This window comes from Lemur catta, chromosome 2, assembly GCF_020740605.2.
Source record: "Lemur catta isolate mLemCat1 chromosome 2, mLemCat1.pri, whole genome shotgun sequence".
Taxonomy (NCBI): domain Eukaryota; kingdom Metazoa; phylum Chordata; class Mammalia; order Primates; family Lemuridae; genus Lemur; species Lemur catta.
The window spans coordinates 84,700,537-84,714,380 of record NC_059129.1 but is presented as its reverse complement, the minus strand read 5'-3'; the positions used below and the strand labels follow the sequence as shown (position 1 = coordinate 84,714,380).

At 38.3% G+C, this 13,844-nt stretch overlaps 2 protein-coding genes across 2 annotated transcripts; both read left to right on the top strand.

Moving 5' to 3' along the window:
* Positions 1-9,363: 9,363 nt before the first annotated feature.
* On the top strand, positions 9,364-10,026 carry LOC123633056 (mediator of RNA polymerase II transcription subunit 6-like). Its single transcript, XM_045544003.1, has one exon. The coding sequence runs from the start codon at positions 9,538-9,540 to the stop codon at positions 10,009-10,011; it is 474 nt and encodes a 157-aa protein (XP_045399959.1). The 5' UTR covers positions 9,364-9,537; the 3' UTR covers positions 10,012-10,026.
* A 2,017-nt stretch (positions 10,027-12,043) lies between these two features.
* On the top strand, positions 12,044-13,513 carry LOC123632112 (disintegrin and metalloproteinase domain-containing protein 20-like). Its single transcript, XM_045542229.1, is given in 1 exon segment — positions 12,044-13,513. A coding segment is annotated over 1 exon segment (1,470 nt).
* The last annotated feature ends 331 nt before the right edge of the window (positions 13,514-13,844 follow it).

Sequence of the window (13,844 nt, the reverse complement as noted above, 5' to 3'; positions counted from 1 at the left end):
CAGAAAAACTACAGGATCTCATTCTGCAAAAGGCCAACCCACACCCACACACATGCACATATGTGTGTGTGCACACTCTGTGTGCAGAATCAAGACTATAAATCAAAGGTCCAAGAGAACATAATCACATTACCCATCACCAGTGTTTGTTTTTTTTTTTCTTACTCCAAAGCCAAAAGCCATGAGGGGATGTGTATATTCCCCAACAGGTGCAGAGAAGGTGACTCAGGAGACAGAATTTTTGCTGAGGAAGTGATGTGCAAGGTGAAAACCAATTCTGATTGTAGAACTAATTCTAAATGCATAAAAAAGAAGATATAACTGAAGAAGGAGCTCCAAAAGAAAGGATTAGAAATTCACCAACAATGCTTAAACTCCTTGGAAATCAAAATCCTAAAGCAAATGGCAAGCTGCACAGACAAAGCACTTAGATTTGCTCTCTGACAAGGGATGGAGCTTCCTCCCTTCTGATCAGAGCTCTGCACAATAGGCTCCTCATCTGTCTAAACCCCGATACACGGTGCTCGCTGGAAGGAGGGGGACACCAGCTTCACTTTTATTCAGATTTATTATGTCTGGACATACACACAATTGCTTCATTACTTCTGGACTTGAGGGAGATTCAGGATGAAACCTAGGTGTTAAAAGCCATTTGATGCTGAACTTTCAGCCACACCTCCTGAGGGGTCAACGGAGACGCCAAGTGGAGAAAGAAGTCATTCTCCCATGGACAGAAGGCTGCTGAACCAGTGTCCCTTCTGACTTACCAATCAATAGCACATTACAGGGAAAGGCAGAGAGAGGACATGGGTTCAAGCAGGAAGTGTTAGGACATTTATTTATTTGTTTAGGTTGTTGGTATTAGCTCCTCCAGACAAGTTTATTAGAGAAAGCAGGGTGTGGTTGGTTTTTATAGTTCATAGTTATAATGAAATTCTGTGTTTGAATCATGCTGGTCACTCCCTACTTATAGTTTAAAAGAAAACTGCAGTGTCCTTAGGGCAGAGATTATATTGTACTATTAATAGATATTGTTTATTACAATTTAGGTTTCTTATTCATTAGGATCCTTGGTGGGTAATACCATCCTCACTTTTACAGGGCAACCTGATGCCATAGATAGAGCACAGGGATCCAGGTTCCTATATGAGCTCACTCATGCACTGGCTCTAGGCTATGGTCACATCTGAATTTGAATTTTGGCTCTTTCCTCTCTTAGCTGCATGAGCCTGGGCGATTACCCATCTCCAAGCTACCATTCCCTCCTCCATAAAATGAGGATAACAACGTTTTTATGATGACTAAATGCTAATGCGTATTACCCCAGACTGGGTGGCTTAAACAACAGAAATTTATTTTCTCATAGTTTTGGAGGCTGAGGTCCAAGATCAAGGTGCAAGCAGGACTGTATTCCTCTGAGACCTCTCTGCTTGGCTTGCAGACGGACACCTCTTGCTGCTCTGTCACTTGGTTGTCTCTTTTGCACTTATGTCCCTGATGTCTCTTCCTCTTCATATAAGGACAACAGTTGTATTGGACTAGGGCCCCACCCTAATGGCTTCACTTTAACTTAATCACTTCTTTAAAGACCTTGTCTCCAGTTATGGTTAAATTCTGGGAGTTAGGACTGCAACATGTGAATTTTGGGAGGACACAAGTTAGTCTATAACACAATGGTTATAAGATACTTAATAAATGAGATTCCTTCTTTTTTCCCCTAATTTGTAAAATTAGGGGTTGCCCTAGATCAGCACATTTCAAAGTATAGCCACAGACCTCTGAGAGTGAAAGAGATCCTTTCACAGTATTTGTGAGATCAAAACTATTTTCACAATAATACAAAGACATTATTTGCATTTTTTTCCTGGGTTCACTTTTGCATTAATCGTGTTAAAGCAATGGTGGGTCAAATCACTGGCCCCTTAGCATGAATCAGGGCAGTGGCACCAAACTTTACTTGTAGTCATTGTATTCTTCAATACTGTATACTTGCAGTTTAAATATACATATATATATATATATATATATATATATGTATTTTATATATAGCCAATTTCACTTAAGAATATTCTTGATGAAGCAGTTGGAGTTACTAATTTTATTAAATTTCAACCATTGAATAAATGTATGTTTAATATTTTGTGTGAAAATGGGATGGGTACATTCAGTGCTTCTGCTACATACCAAAGTACGATGGTTGTCTCAAAGGAAAAGCACTTGCGTGGTGGAGGTGGAAGCTGACCTAGCCACCTTTTTCATGGAGCACCAGTTTACTGGTAAGACTTACAGACTTACAAATTTTGATTTGAGGAGGTTTGACTTGCAGACAAACTATGATTGTTGAGACTTTGGTATTTAATAATATTTTCTTGAAAATGGACTAAGTGGACCTCTCAATCCAAGGAAGAACACTATTTTTCAGTATTTGTCATCAATGATAAAATTGGAGCTTTCAGGCAAAAATTGAAATTTTGGAAAACTGTATCTGCCACCATGAGCTAAACAGATTTCTAATGCTTAAATACTTTCCTGATGTGACCAGAGGTGATATTTAAATATGATTGTTTTGCCGCAATTAGGAAGATCTATATAACTCTGTGAAACAGTGTTTTCCAAAGGACCAATTTATGCTTTTACAAAACCACGCGTGGGTAGAAGATCCATTCAAAGTGGAAGGTAGACAAAGTGACTTTAAGGTAAAAGTTCATTGATTTGATTTTATATTCTATATCTGTTGAGCATTGTTGCAGTATCAAAGAAAGATATCTACAATAGGATTATTAAAATACACATCTCTGTAGCTACATATCTGTGTGAGGCCAAATAGTCTTCAAATACTTCAACCAAAACAACATATCACAACATATTGAATGCAGACACAGGTGTGAGAACCCCTCTCTTCCATTAAGCAAGACATTAATTTACAGAAGTATAAAACAATGCTACTATTCTCAATACATTTTTTCTTGCTTTGCAAAATATAGTTACTTTTAATAACAACTATGATATATATATTACCACATGACAGGTTTATTATTATTCTTTTTAAATGAATAAACATATATTTTAAACACTTCTAGTTTTAAACTCCAATACAACAAATATTTATAGGTCATATAAATGTCTTTGGAGTTCTCAATAATTTTAAGAATGTAAATGGTTCCTGAGTCTCCTCTTCTTCCTCTAAAAAATATTGATAACTGCTAGTCAAGATCAATGTCCCCAAAGGCTCAATACACACACTGCTCATCATATATGAGATGGTTCTTATAGCGGCACAGATACACTTTTAAAAATTTTTATAATTATAAATTTATTTTAATTGATTATGGCAAATGATACTGGTTTTACATTTTTCATAATTGTGTAAAGTTTTCTTTTTCATACATTTATTTATATTAAAAAACAGTTTAATAGATACACATAGATATAGTAAAAATGGTGACAGTTGTATATTGATGACTAACATGTGAGAAGCCTTGGGCCCCAGAATATATTTTCAAAAGCACATTTCACCACTATACAATTTATCCATGTAACAAAAAACTATTTGTACCCCCTAAATCTACTGAAATAAAATAAATTATTTTTTTAAAAGTATATATTGCAGTGGCTTTTTTTTTCTAATTTGGACCTTCTCACTCAACATTTTTACATATTAACAATTATAATGAAGAAATAGAATTTCCTTAGATAAATTATTATCCTGCTTACTTGGACCACAAAGTTCTACCTGAAGTCTGGATAATGGGCTCAGTTTGACTATCTATAGTAACAATTTGAAGTCTCAGTTTCTTTCTGGGTTTTGTAGACATAGTTATAGTTACACAAGAAGTAATATTACTTGGTGAAATAGAAGAAACTACTCATCAGTTTAATCTCAACTTCTACCTAGAAGCTATATCAAGCTCTAGGCTTCATTTAAACCAAGAAGCACCCTAAACTCATGCTGTATGGACACTGAGTAATACCTCCATTCACTTTCTAATGCCATGAAAAGTGGCTTTGGAGCCAATCTTGAGAAACAGGGTGGGTCCCAGGGATGGAGCACTAAGCCAGCATCTGGATACCTAGGTTCTTCCCCTGAAATTGACCCAACTTTGTACTGAGGGCTGGGCAAATCTCTCAATCTTACCAGACCTGGTTTTCCTTATCTGCAAAACAAGGAGTTGAACTAAGTAATCTCCCAGTTCAAACAGCCTGACTCAGAAGAGTACTAGAAACAGCTTCTCAGGGAGCCATTTCTGTAAGGGACTCCAAAAAGAAGGGAGCATCCAGCCACTCAAGAGGCACCACTCAGGCCACTGAATGCCAGGCTCTGCCTTTATGGACATGGACTCCCTTTCCATTTAAAATGTGTTACTTTCTTATGTGTACATGTGGAAGTAACATTCATGGGGGATCGGGCAGGTGGGATAGGTATAGTCATACCGAAAGCATGCAGTGCCCGCTGTCTGGAGGATGGACACACTTATAGCTTTGACTCGAGCAGTGCAAAGGCAATTTATGTGACCAAAGCATTTGTACTGCTGTAATATTCTGAATTAAAAATAAATAAATAAATGGCATGTAAATGCTTAACATAGTATCTGGCACATAGTAAACTCCCAATAAAAGTTATTATATTATATTTTGCTAATGCTGAATTGAATGCCAAGAAATAATAAAAGCATGTTCTTACTCTCAAAAACAAACAAAAAAATAAAATGTGTTATTCTATCTTAATTTGTTACTCTGCAATGACATGGAAATTTAATATAATTAAAAGAAGAGGGGTGGGCACATCAGATGGGTGACAAGGCATGGCTGCCTGAGGCCCCGGAACTGTGAATTCTAATCTTGGCTCTGCCACTGCCTCTGGACACATTGTGTACCCTTTCTAAAACCTAGACAGTTTCCGGACAACATCATTAGCCTATCTCACAGGACTTTTGTGAGAAATAATTTGCAAAACTAGCAGTGTAAAAGAGTTTGCAAAATGAAGTGCTAAACTAAAACTTAGGCAACATGCTGAGTATTCCTACCCTGTCCAGCTAACTAATAAATATAAATTTGCTATTCCTTGAAAAGTCCTTAACAATATAACTACTTAATCAATACAACACCAGCAGCCTGACAAATTAGCATGAAGCCACAGGCCTGAGACCTGAAAGAAATTAAATTGGCACTTAACACAAATTGGACTGTGAACAAGATGATTTTTGGAAATTTAAAATCTAACCCACAAAACTAGAGCCACGTTATACACTTCCAGGTGCAGATGCATGTAATGGTCAGGTCCACATTGTTATACATATTACTCTTATTATAAGTGTGAGAAGATGAACAAAAATATTTTGGGAAGTCCATAAATTTTTAAAATCTACCTCAAAATTGACATGTAAACTATGCTTTTATAATGGACATGAAACAATACTTTACAAACAAAAAAGTTGCTAACATTACTCTAAATAAATTCACCTTTTTAAATAATTTCATGTAGACCAGGTAATTTAAGAATTGAGAACTGGAGAGAAAGAAATAGAAGAGCTCATTTTGATGCTCATGTCTCTTTCTTCTAAGTCCTATACAAGGCACTTGAGCAGGAAAATTGCAAAACTCAGGTTGATAAAGGGGTGCGTGGGTGCGTGTCTGCACATACCCACACAGAAGTCAGGAAACAGCTGGAATGTTGTATTTCACTAGGCCGCTCCTAAGAGTTGTGATTGGTCATTCCACTCATGGCTGGTAGGTCTGTTTTGGTGATGTTTTGGTGATGAATGCTATCCACGGTTATCTTTAGAGCAGCCTCCTTAAAGGAAGTGCTTCAATTCTGGCATAATGAAAAGTCTGAATAAATGAATGCTAAGAGTTTTTGCCACCTCTGTGTTCCTGGGGACTCTCTTTCTGCCAGCCTAACACGTCTTGCAAACCTAACAACAGTCTGTCCTCCTAGGGCCAGCAGAAGTTTTCCTTGATTGCTCTGCATTCCTTTGCTGGATACAAAGGTTTAGTCATGGTCAGATTCCCTTGCCTCATTTCCATGGAGTTAAACTGAATGACAATCTGGCACTCCATCTTGCCTCTCAGTCAGCAGGAAATGGCAGCTCCACTGAGACCGATCTGAAGGGAAAATAAACTTTTTTGCTAGAATTAGCCAACCCAGATATTTCTTATTCCACAGGTAGCTGATAAAGTATTAATGACAGCGGAGATTTAAAACGCCTCAAAACAAAGAGCCTCTTCCAAGCTGTCCCTTCCTGGTTTGCCCTTCAGATCACGTTGTATCTACAGGTAAATGTAACTCAGAAAACAAATTCCAAAATGAGTTATCCCAAAGTCTGGGACACATGAGCTCAGGCTCAATGACGCAAAGAGAGTGGACTTTCTCTTTTCCATTATTTCACTTCAGGGAGCTGAAAAACAGCAATTCTTTGCAACTAGCAAGGCCATAATAAAAGAAAAGAAAACTCAGAGGGAGAAGAAGGAGAAAGAGAGAAAGGAAAATTAAACTTCTCTGATAACTAGGCAGAAATAACTCAGACAATGATACACATGCCAGGTGTACTCACAAAGCTCTCTGTGGAAATCTTCATTCTTTTATGGCTGTTAAACAAGGATCATTTTAACAGCTGCTGCACTGACATTACTTGTTGGCATCTAAAAATATGTCAGAAGCTATAATACAGACCAGAGATGAAACTTCCATATTTTCCAAGTGTTTTCTCTTCCCTTTTGAAACCTAGTAACCAATAAATGAGAACTTAATTCCTTGAGCAATAAATTTAAACAAAGTAGGATTGATGTCCAGTTCACTAAAATGCATTAAATGAACTAAATATGCAATTCAAACTTGTCAGAATTAGGGAAAATAACATACTTATATACAATTTTTGAAATGAGCACGTCAGGCACATGTAGTGAGTTTTGGTGGAGAGGTAGGGAAAATGAATAGGTCTCCAGGGAATTTTTGTCTCTCTTTAGTTATATGGTCTCTAAAACAGCACCCTGATCAAACCACCCCTCTCCCATAAAAAAAAAAAAAAAAAGTGTCAGAACCAGAGGAAGAATTCCTGAAAGTCAGGAAAGTGAATGTTTACTTCTGCTATTGTTTTCATACTAAATAGGAACATGAAAGAAATCTTTCACTCAGCAGCTGCATCTAATTTAATATGAAGCTCCCCAAAGAGGAGTGAACAGGATGTGATGAGGAGCAGTTAAACATGGATGCTAATATTTTGTGAGGCATCTGGTACTGTTCTACCACCTAGAATTCTAAGAATCAAATTAGCAGATTCAATTCTGCCAAAGTTATCAAATTATTTGTCAAAAAGATTTTGCAAAGCAGTCTCCTCCTTTCCAACATCTGATCCAGTGAGGATCAAAGATGACCATCTATTTATTTGATCTGTTGAGATGGTATATTTTACCAGTTGCTAGCCTGGTTGAATATTGTACCTTTTATCATGAAAGTGTTCCCTTTTTGAATCAGTTAATTCTGATAAACTAGTGCACCTTTAGGTCCATACAGAGGTGATTCAAATATTTGATATGAATTTTAAAATACTAAACGCAAATATGTTAAAAGTGTCTCAGCCCCTATGTCATGATTTTAAGTGAACATAAACAAAGAACCCCACAGGCAAAAAAAAAAAAAAAAGCAGTACTTTTCTGGGAGGAGGGCCATCAGAGGAGATGTAGTAAGGGTTACTCTTACTATGCTATCCTCAGAGCCTTTTAATCTGCTTGACAAGTATTATTTAATACTAGAAAATTTTGTAATCTTATCAAGTCTGACTGCCCATCCTTGCTGCATTATTACAATCAGATAACAGACACTGGGAAAAATCTGTTAGGCAAAAAAGCTGAAATAAAAAATTGCCAGGGATTTTACTTGTCAATGTCTCCCAAAAGGTAAGGAATGAATGAGTATTTATTTGTCTGAGATATGTGCACTTTGGCTTTTTCACATAGGAGTTTCTTTTCCCTCCAACCAAAATGAAAGCTGGAGTTTCCAGAGTGCATCAACTATACTGAATTCAAAGACAACTGACTGGAACCTGACCAGTGAGGATATGGCTTGTGTAGCTCAAATTTATGACGGTGCATCTGCTGTGAGTGGTGTCTTGAATGGAGGCCAGGCCCTCTTCCGTCAGCCGCATCCATATGCTATGCATGTGTTCACTGTACGCACACTTTTCAAATTTAGCTCTTGTGGGTACATGTTCTACACTTTCCCCCTGTACATGATTTTTAAAAATATGCTTTAGAAAATATACACAATCTTTTCGATGTCTTTGCTGACTCACTGGGGGTTCTTTTGAATGTTTTCCTTTCAAAAGCCTTAAGTTAAGTAGTCAAAAGTGTATGACAGAAGCTACCCTTAGTCTACTAAGATTAAAACCTACTGCTTATTCTAAAATAGCTGTTGTGTGATGGCCTGTCAGAAAACTTCTTTTTTTCTGTCCAGAAGCAAACTGATACTCTTTTTGATGGACTGAAAAATGGTAAGACAAGATAGGAAAACAATCATCCTGGCCAGTTTGGGTCCAGTTTATGCATTAGTCTTCCAAACATGCTGCATTTTAAAGTTTAGCAAAAGAACAACACGGGTGTCAGTACTACAGTTATCAGTATGACTGCCTAGGAAGTGTCTCCCTTAAGTGGATGATTTAGGAGGTGGAGATTCAGGCATTTCTTGTTTAAAAATTCAAGCAACTATGTTATCCATTAGATTAATGTCCATTGCTCCTTTTTCCAATAGCTGGGTAGTGAATCAAAGGCATCACCTGTGTCAGGCGTTGTTGGAATAAGATTGAGAAATCCAATCTCCATTGGTTGGCTGCAGCCTTCCTGGAGGCTTGTGCCTTCATCCAACTGACATTTAGTGATTACATTTTATCATCCTCTTTGCACCTCAGAGAACAATAAGGCATTAATATTGTGGATGTTTATAAGTATGTGCCTATTTAGCATTTAAATGCACACTTTCAAAATGTTCAATTTGTGTTTCCCTTGACCCTGAAATCAAAGTTCTATTTTTCTTCTCCTATAGACAGATAAGATAGACACCTATGCTTTCATTTTATTGTTTTTAAATCCTGGAGGGCCAGGACTATGCTTTCTTTCATTTTGATTTTTTCTTTCTTCTCTTTTATCTTCATAGCATCTACAGTCCTGTGCACACAGAAAGCATTCTTAATTGGCTGTGTTTCCCTCTTCTCTAATTACCAAGCTGAAGATTTGGGAAACAATAGCTTCCGAAGCAGTTTTCCTTCAATCTCTTAAATCATTTGAAAAATGTACCCAATAATGTGAAATACAGAATTTACATTTTTAATATACATTTGGATTCTTACCTCCTCTAAAGCACCCTTTAAAAGATGAATTGTGGCTTTTGGAATTATGGCAGCGGTGGATATCTGAGATAATCTGCTGGGAATCTCTTGGGTCGACAGCTCTTGGATCCCCATTTTGAACAGTGGTAGTGTCCTGGATTACTTTTCAGAAAGAAGTAATCCTTTTTATGATAGGACGTGTAATAATGAAGTGGTCAAAATGCAGAGGCTAACATTAGAACACTTGAATCAGATGGTTGGAGTTGAATACATCCTTTTACATGAGCAGGAGCCCATTCTTTTTATCATTCGGAAGCAACAGCGGCAATCCCCTGCTCAAGTTATCCCACTAGCTGATTACTATATCATTGCTGGAGTGATCTATGAGGCACCAGACTTGGAATCAGTTATAAACTCCAGAGTGCTTACTGCAGTGCATGGCATTCAGTCAGCTTTTGATGAAGCTATGTCATATTGTCAATATCATCCTTCCAAAGGGTATTGGTGGCACTTCAAAGATCATGAAGAGCAAGATAAAGTTAAACCTAAAGCCAAAAGGAAAGAAGAACCAAGCTCTATTTTTCAGAGACAACGTGTGGATGCTTTACTTGTAGACCTCAGACAAAAGTTTCCACCCAGATTTGTGCAGCAAAAGTCTGGAGAAAAGCCAGTCCCAGATTGTGGAATAAACTAATGAATAATGCTGCTATGAACATTCATAGACAGGACTATGTGGGTAAGTTCCTAGGAGTGGAGTCGCTGTATTATAAGGTAAGTATAAGTTTAACTTGATAATGTTAACAGGAGAAAATCCCCAGACTCTGTGAAATAATTTAAAGAGGTTTATTCTCAGCGGATATGAGCAACTGCAGCCTGGAGAACATGGTCTCAAGAGATCTTGAAAAACTGCACCCAAGGCAGCCAGGTTACAGTTTGGTTTTACACATTCATGAAGACAGGAATTACAGATAAAACCATAAATCAATACATGGAAAGTGTACATTGGTTTGGTCTGAAAAGGTGGGACATCTTGAAGCATGGGCTTACAAACCATAGGTGGGTTTTAGGTATTTTTTATTTGGCAATTGGTTGAAAGAGTGAAGCTTTGTTTAAAGACTTAAATTCAGGAAAAAAGAATCCTTGAGTTAAGATAGGGGTCTGCTAGAATGCTTGAGTTAAGATAAGGGGTTCTTTTATCTCTCATGTGATACTATATCAGAATCAGGTTGGAAAGTAAGCCACATGACACTAGCTAATAAAACCTCATTTAATGAGATTGTACTGTCTGTAGGCGTGACTCACCAGGTCTCTTAGAAAGGAATTTAAGCAAGAGAAAAAAAAGGTCAGAGTTCAGTCCTCAATAGGATACTAACATTGCACACTCTAGTCTTTCTGCTCATGACATTTGTTTACTCTTACATTTCATTAATCACACCCAACTCCATTCAGTTTCTATAAAGTACAATACTACCCTCAGAATTCCTTTAAGGAAGATCTTCCTTCTCCTTACCATTGTTTACAATTCCCTCTTTTAATTACATGTTGAATTCTTTTCTCATTTAGGGATGAGAAATAAGTCATTAATGGTCCTAAAATTGCACCAAAACCCCTGTATTCTTTTCCCACTTATGACTTCCCTTAGAAGACAAGGGAGCTTTCAGCTCAGGTATACACTGTTTTTCTCAGTTCCTCCCATTTTTTTCTATTTCCTAGGTCTCCTGCCCTAGGGTCCCCAACACACTGAGCACAGCCTCCCCTGATGAGCACACCATTGTTATGTAACAGTGTAACCCTGCCCATTCACCTCTCAGGAAGTGCCAAGCCAGTAGCCTTACTCTGCTTCCCTCATGGGTGCCCTGATGAGAAAGCTGATGTTTTAGGGATAGTCTTGCCTACCTCCCACTTGACTGCATTTGTCTGGGCAAAGGCTCTCTTACTCATGGAGCCTGCCTGGGTCCAGGTCCCCCTGACAGGTACTCTCAGGTTACTGGTGCTCTGGGCATTTCTATCACCTGTCTGCTGCTCCCATGATCCACCAGTATGGCACTTCACTTCCTCTGAAATTGTGATCCCCGGAAAGTGCCCCACAGGAGGGGTGGAGTTGAGATGCCAGACTAGCTCGCCTACAGCATACGCTTCCAGGGCCGAAGGCATGTGATCCACATGAAGCTCAAGAAGGCCTTGCTGCCCAGACGTTTTTCCTGTTGTTACTGGTAATGACCAAGGAGCCATGCAGGAGGACTATCCCTTTGTCCCCCGAGACTGTTACTACTACAGCTACCTGGAAGGAGTTCCTGGGTCCGTGGCCCAGGACACTGGACACTTGCTATGGAGGTCTGCGTGGCATGATACAGGTGGATGACTTGACTTATGAAATCAAACCCCTGGAGGCTTCTTCCAAATTTGAAAATCTGCTATCTTTACTTGAGTCAGAAGAAAGACCAGGAGAGGCTGAAATGTGTAACATTGGCAAGAAATAGACAGATCAAGCATTTGAAAAGGTAAAACTTGCTGAAATTCCTAGAGCAGGCCCCGTTTATTTGTGGAGGCTTCATAAGAAACACCTGAAACTTCACTACACAATTACTAACTCATTAGTTTTGCAACTGCGAGGAAATATGTCACGCATAATAGAGAGTACAGCGGTTATAAACAGCATACTACATACTATTTTCAAACAGGTTTATTTAAATGTCTTCATACGTATGTTGTGCATATGGGATGGCATGGATGCATTTAATCTTGATGAGTGGAATAGTGCCGGAAGAGCTGTAGGTGAATTTGGTTTATGGAAATATTGGGGATGGTATTTTACATTTCCACATGATACTTCACTTCTTTTAACAGGACATTCACTTTCAGGAGTCAACTACTATACCAACTTTCAGGGAATGTGCAATCCCAACTGGGGAGTAGCATATGTGTTTGTATCAAGGGTTCACATATTTTTAGCTGCAACTATTGCAGCACATACACTATGTCATAACATGGGTGTACAACACGATGCAGGGCAGTGTGTTTGTTTTCGAAGAAGCAACTGTCTCATGAAAACTCCACCTGGTCTTCGAGATATAATGAGTAATTGTTCTTTTGGTTTTCTTCATGAAAGACTTTATACATGGGATCCTTGTTTGAGCGCACCAAACATACCATATAAAAATTTTCCTTATGTAGCTCCCTGTTGTGGAGACAAGATCAAAAATCAGCAGGAGGAATGTGATTGTGGCTCTATTAAAGACTGTCTTGATGATAAGTGTTGTGAGACCAATTGTGCCCTCAGACTTGGCAGTGATTATAATACAGGGCGTTGCTGCAGGAACTGTAAATATGCTCATCCTGGACTGCTTTGCAGGGACATACTTGGTATTTGTGATCTACCAGAATACTGTGGTGGGAAAAACGAGACATGTCCAGATGATGTCTACATTCAGGATGGAACTCCATGTTCAGCAGTAGCTGTTTGTGTGAGAGGAAACTGCAGTAACCACAATTTGCAGTGTCAAGCCCTTTTTGGTTACCAAGTACAAGATAGTAAACCAGCATGCTACAAAAAATTGAATATAATGGGTAACTGATTTGGAAACTGTGGGGTTAGGGTAATACGAGGGGTAGGTCAACCTGTGAAGTGTGAAGAAGATGACGTTTTTTGTGGAATGCTGCACTGTAGAGGTATCAAAACAATTCCGGGTGGAGGTGAGCACACTACATTTTGTAAACTATTAGTACAAGATGTTGCATCAGAAGAATGCTCTGGATATGATGCACACTTCGGAACAGAATTGCCAGAAATGGGGCTTGTAGTGGATGGTGCAACATGTGGCCCAGGAAGATACGGTATGAGGCAGAATTGTACTTTTTATCAGGACATGCATTTTGATTGTGATGTGAGGCAATGCAATTTCAGAGGAGTGTGCAGCAACAAAAAACACTGTCACTGTGTTCATGGTTGGAAACCATGGACTTGTGAAGTGAGAGGGTTTAGTGGCAGTGTAGACAGTGGCCTTCCATCTGATTCTGATATTACTCTTCGAGCCAACATACTTGTGAATTTAAACTACTCGATAATTTTTATGTTAATTCGTTTCAGCTTTTTGCTGGTTGTGTTTATCATTGGTGGCCTTACACAAGCAACACGATCTGTAGAAGAGAGAACAGTGGAAGTTACTCAAGCACCCGTAGGTACTAACCATGCATAAATACTAACGAAAGCCCATGCAGAGGAGAAAATCACATTGGCACTTAGTGTGAGAAATGATCAATAATCACTCTGACAACTACATAATCTTTTGGCAATTCTGAGGTTGTCATCTGGAAATAAAATCACTTCGCGATTCAAAAAAAAAAAGATGAATTGCATCAAACTCTTCAAAGGAATTAGTGTTATTGGAAATGTTCACACTTTTAGAGTGGTTGACAGAAAAATAATTGGATGACGGTAACATAATCGATTAATTCAGTAAATTTAGTGTGTAAAATAAACCAGTTTGGAATATCATTTGGAACAAAACATCTAAATATTTCATGTTC

What these genes read in the sequence shown, in the direction of transcription:
- LOC123633056 (XM_045544003.1), top strand. Translation starts at nt 9,538, where the DNA reads ATGCAGAGGCTAACATTAGAACACTTGAATCAGATGGTTGGAGTTGAA.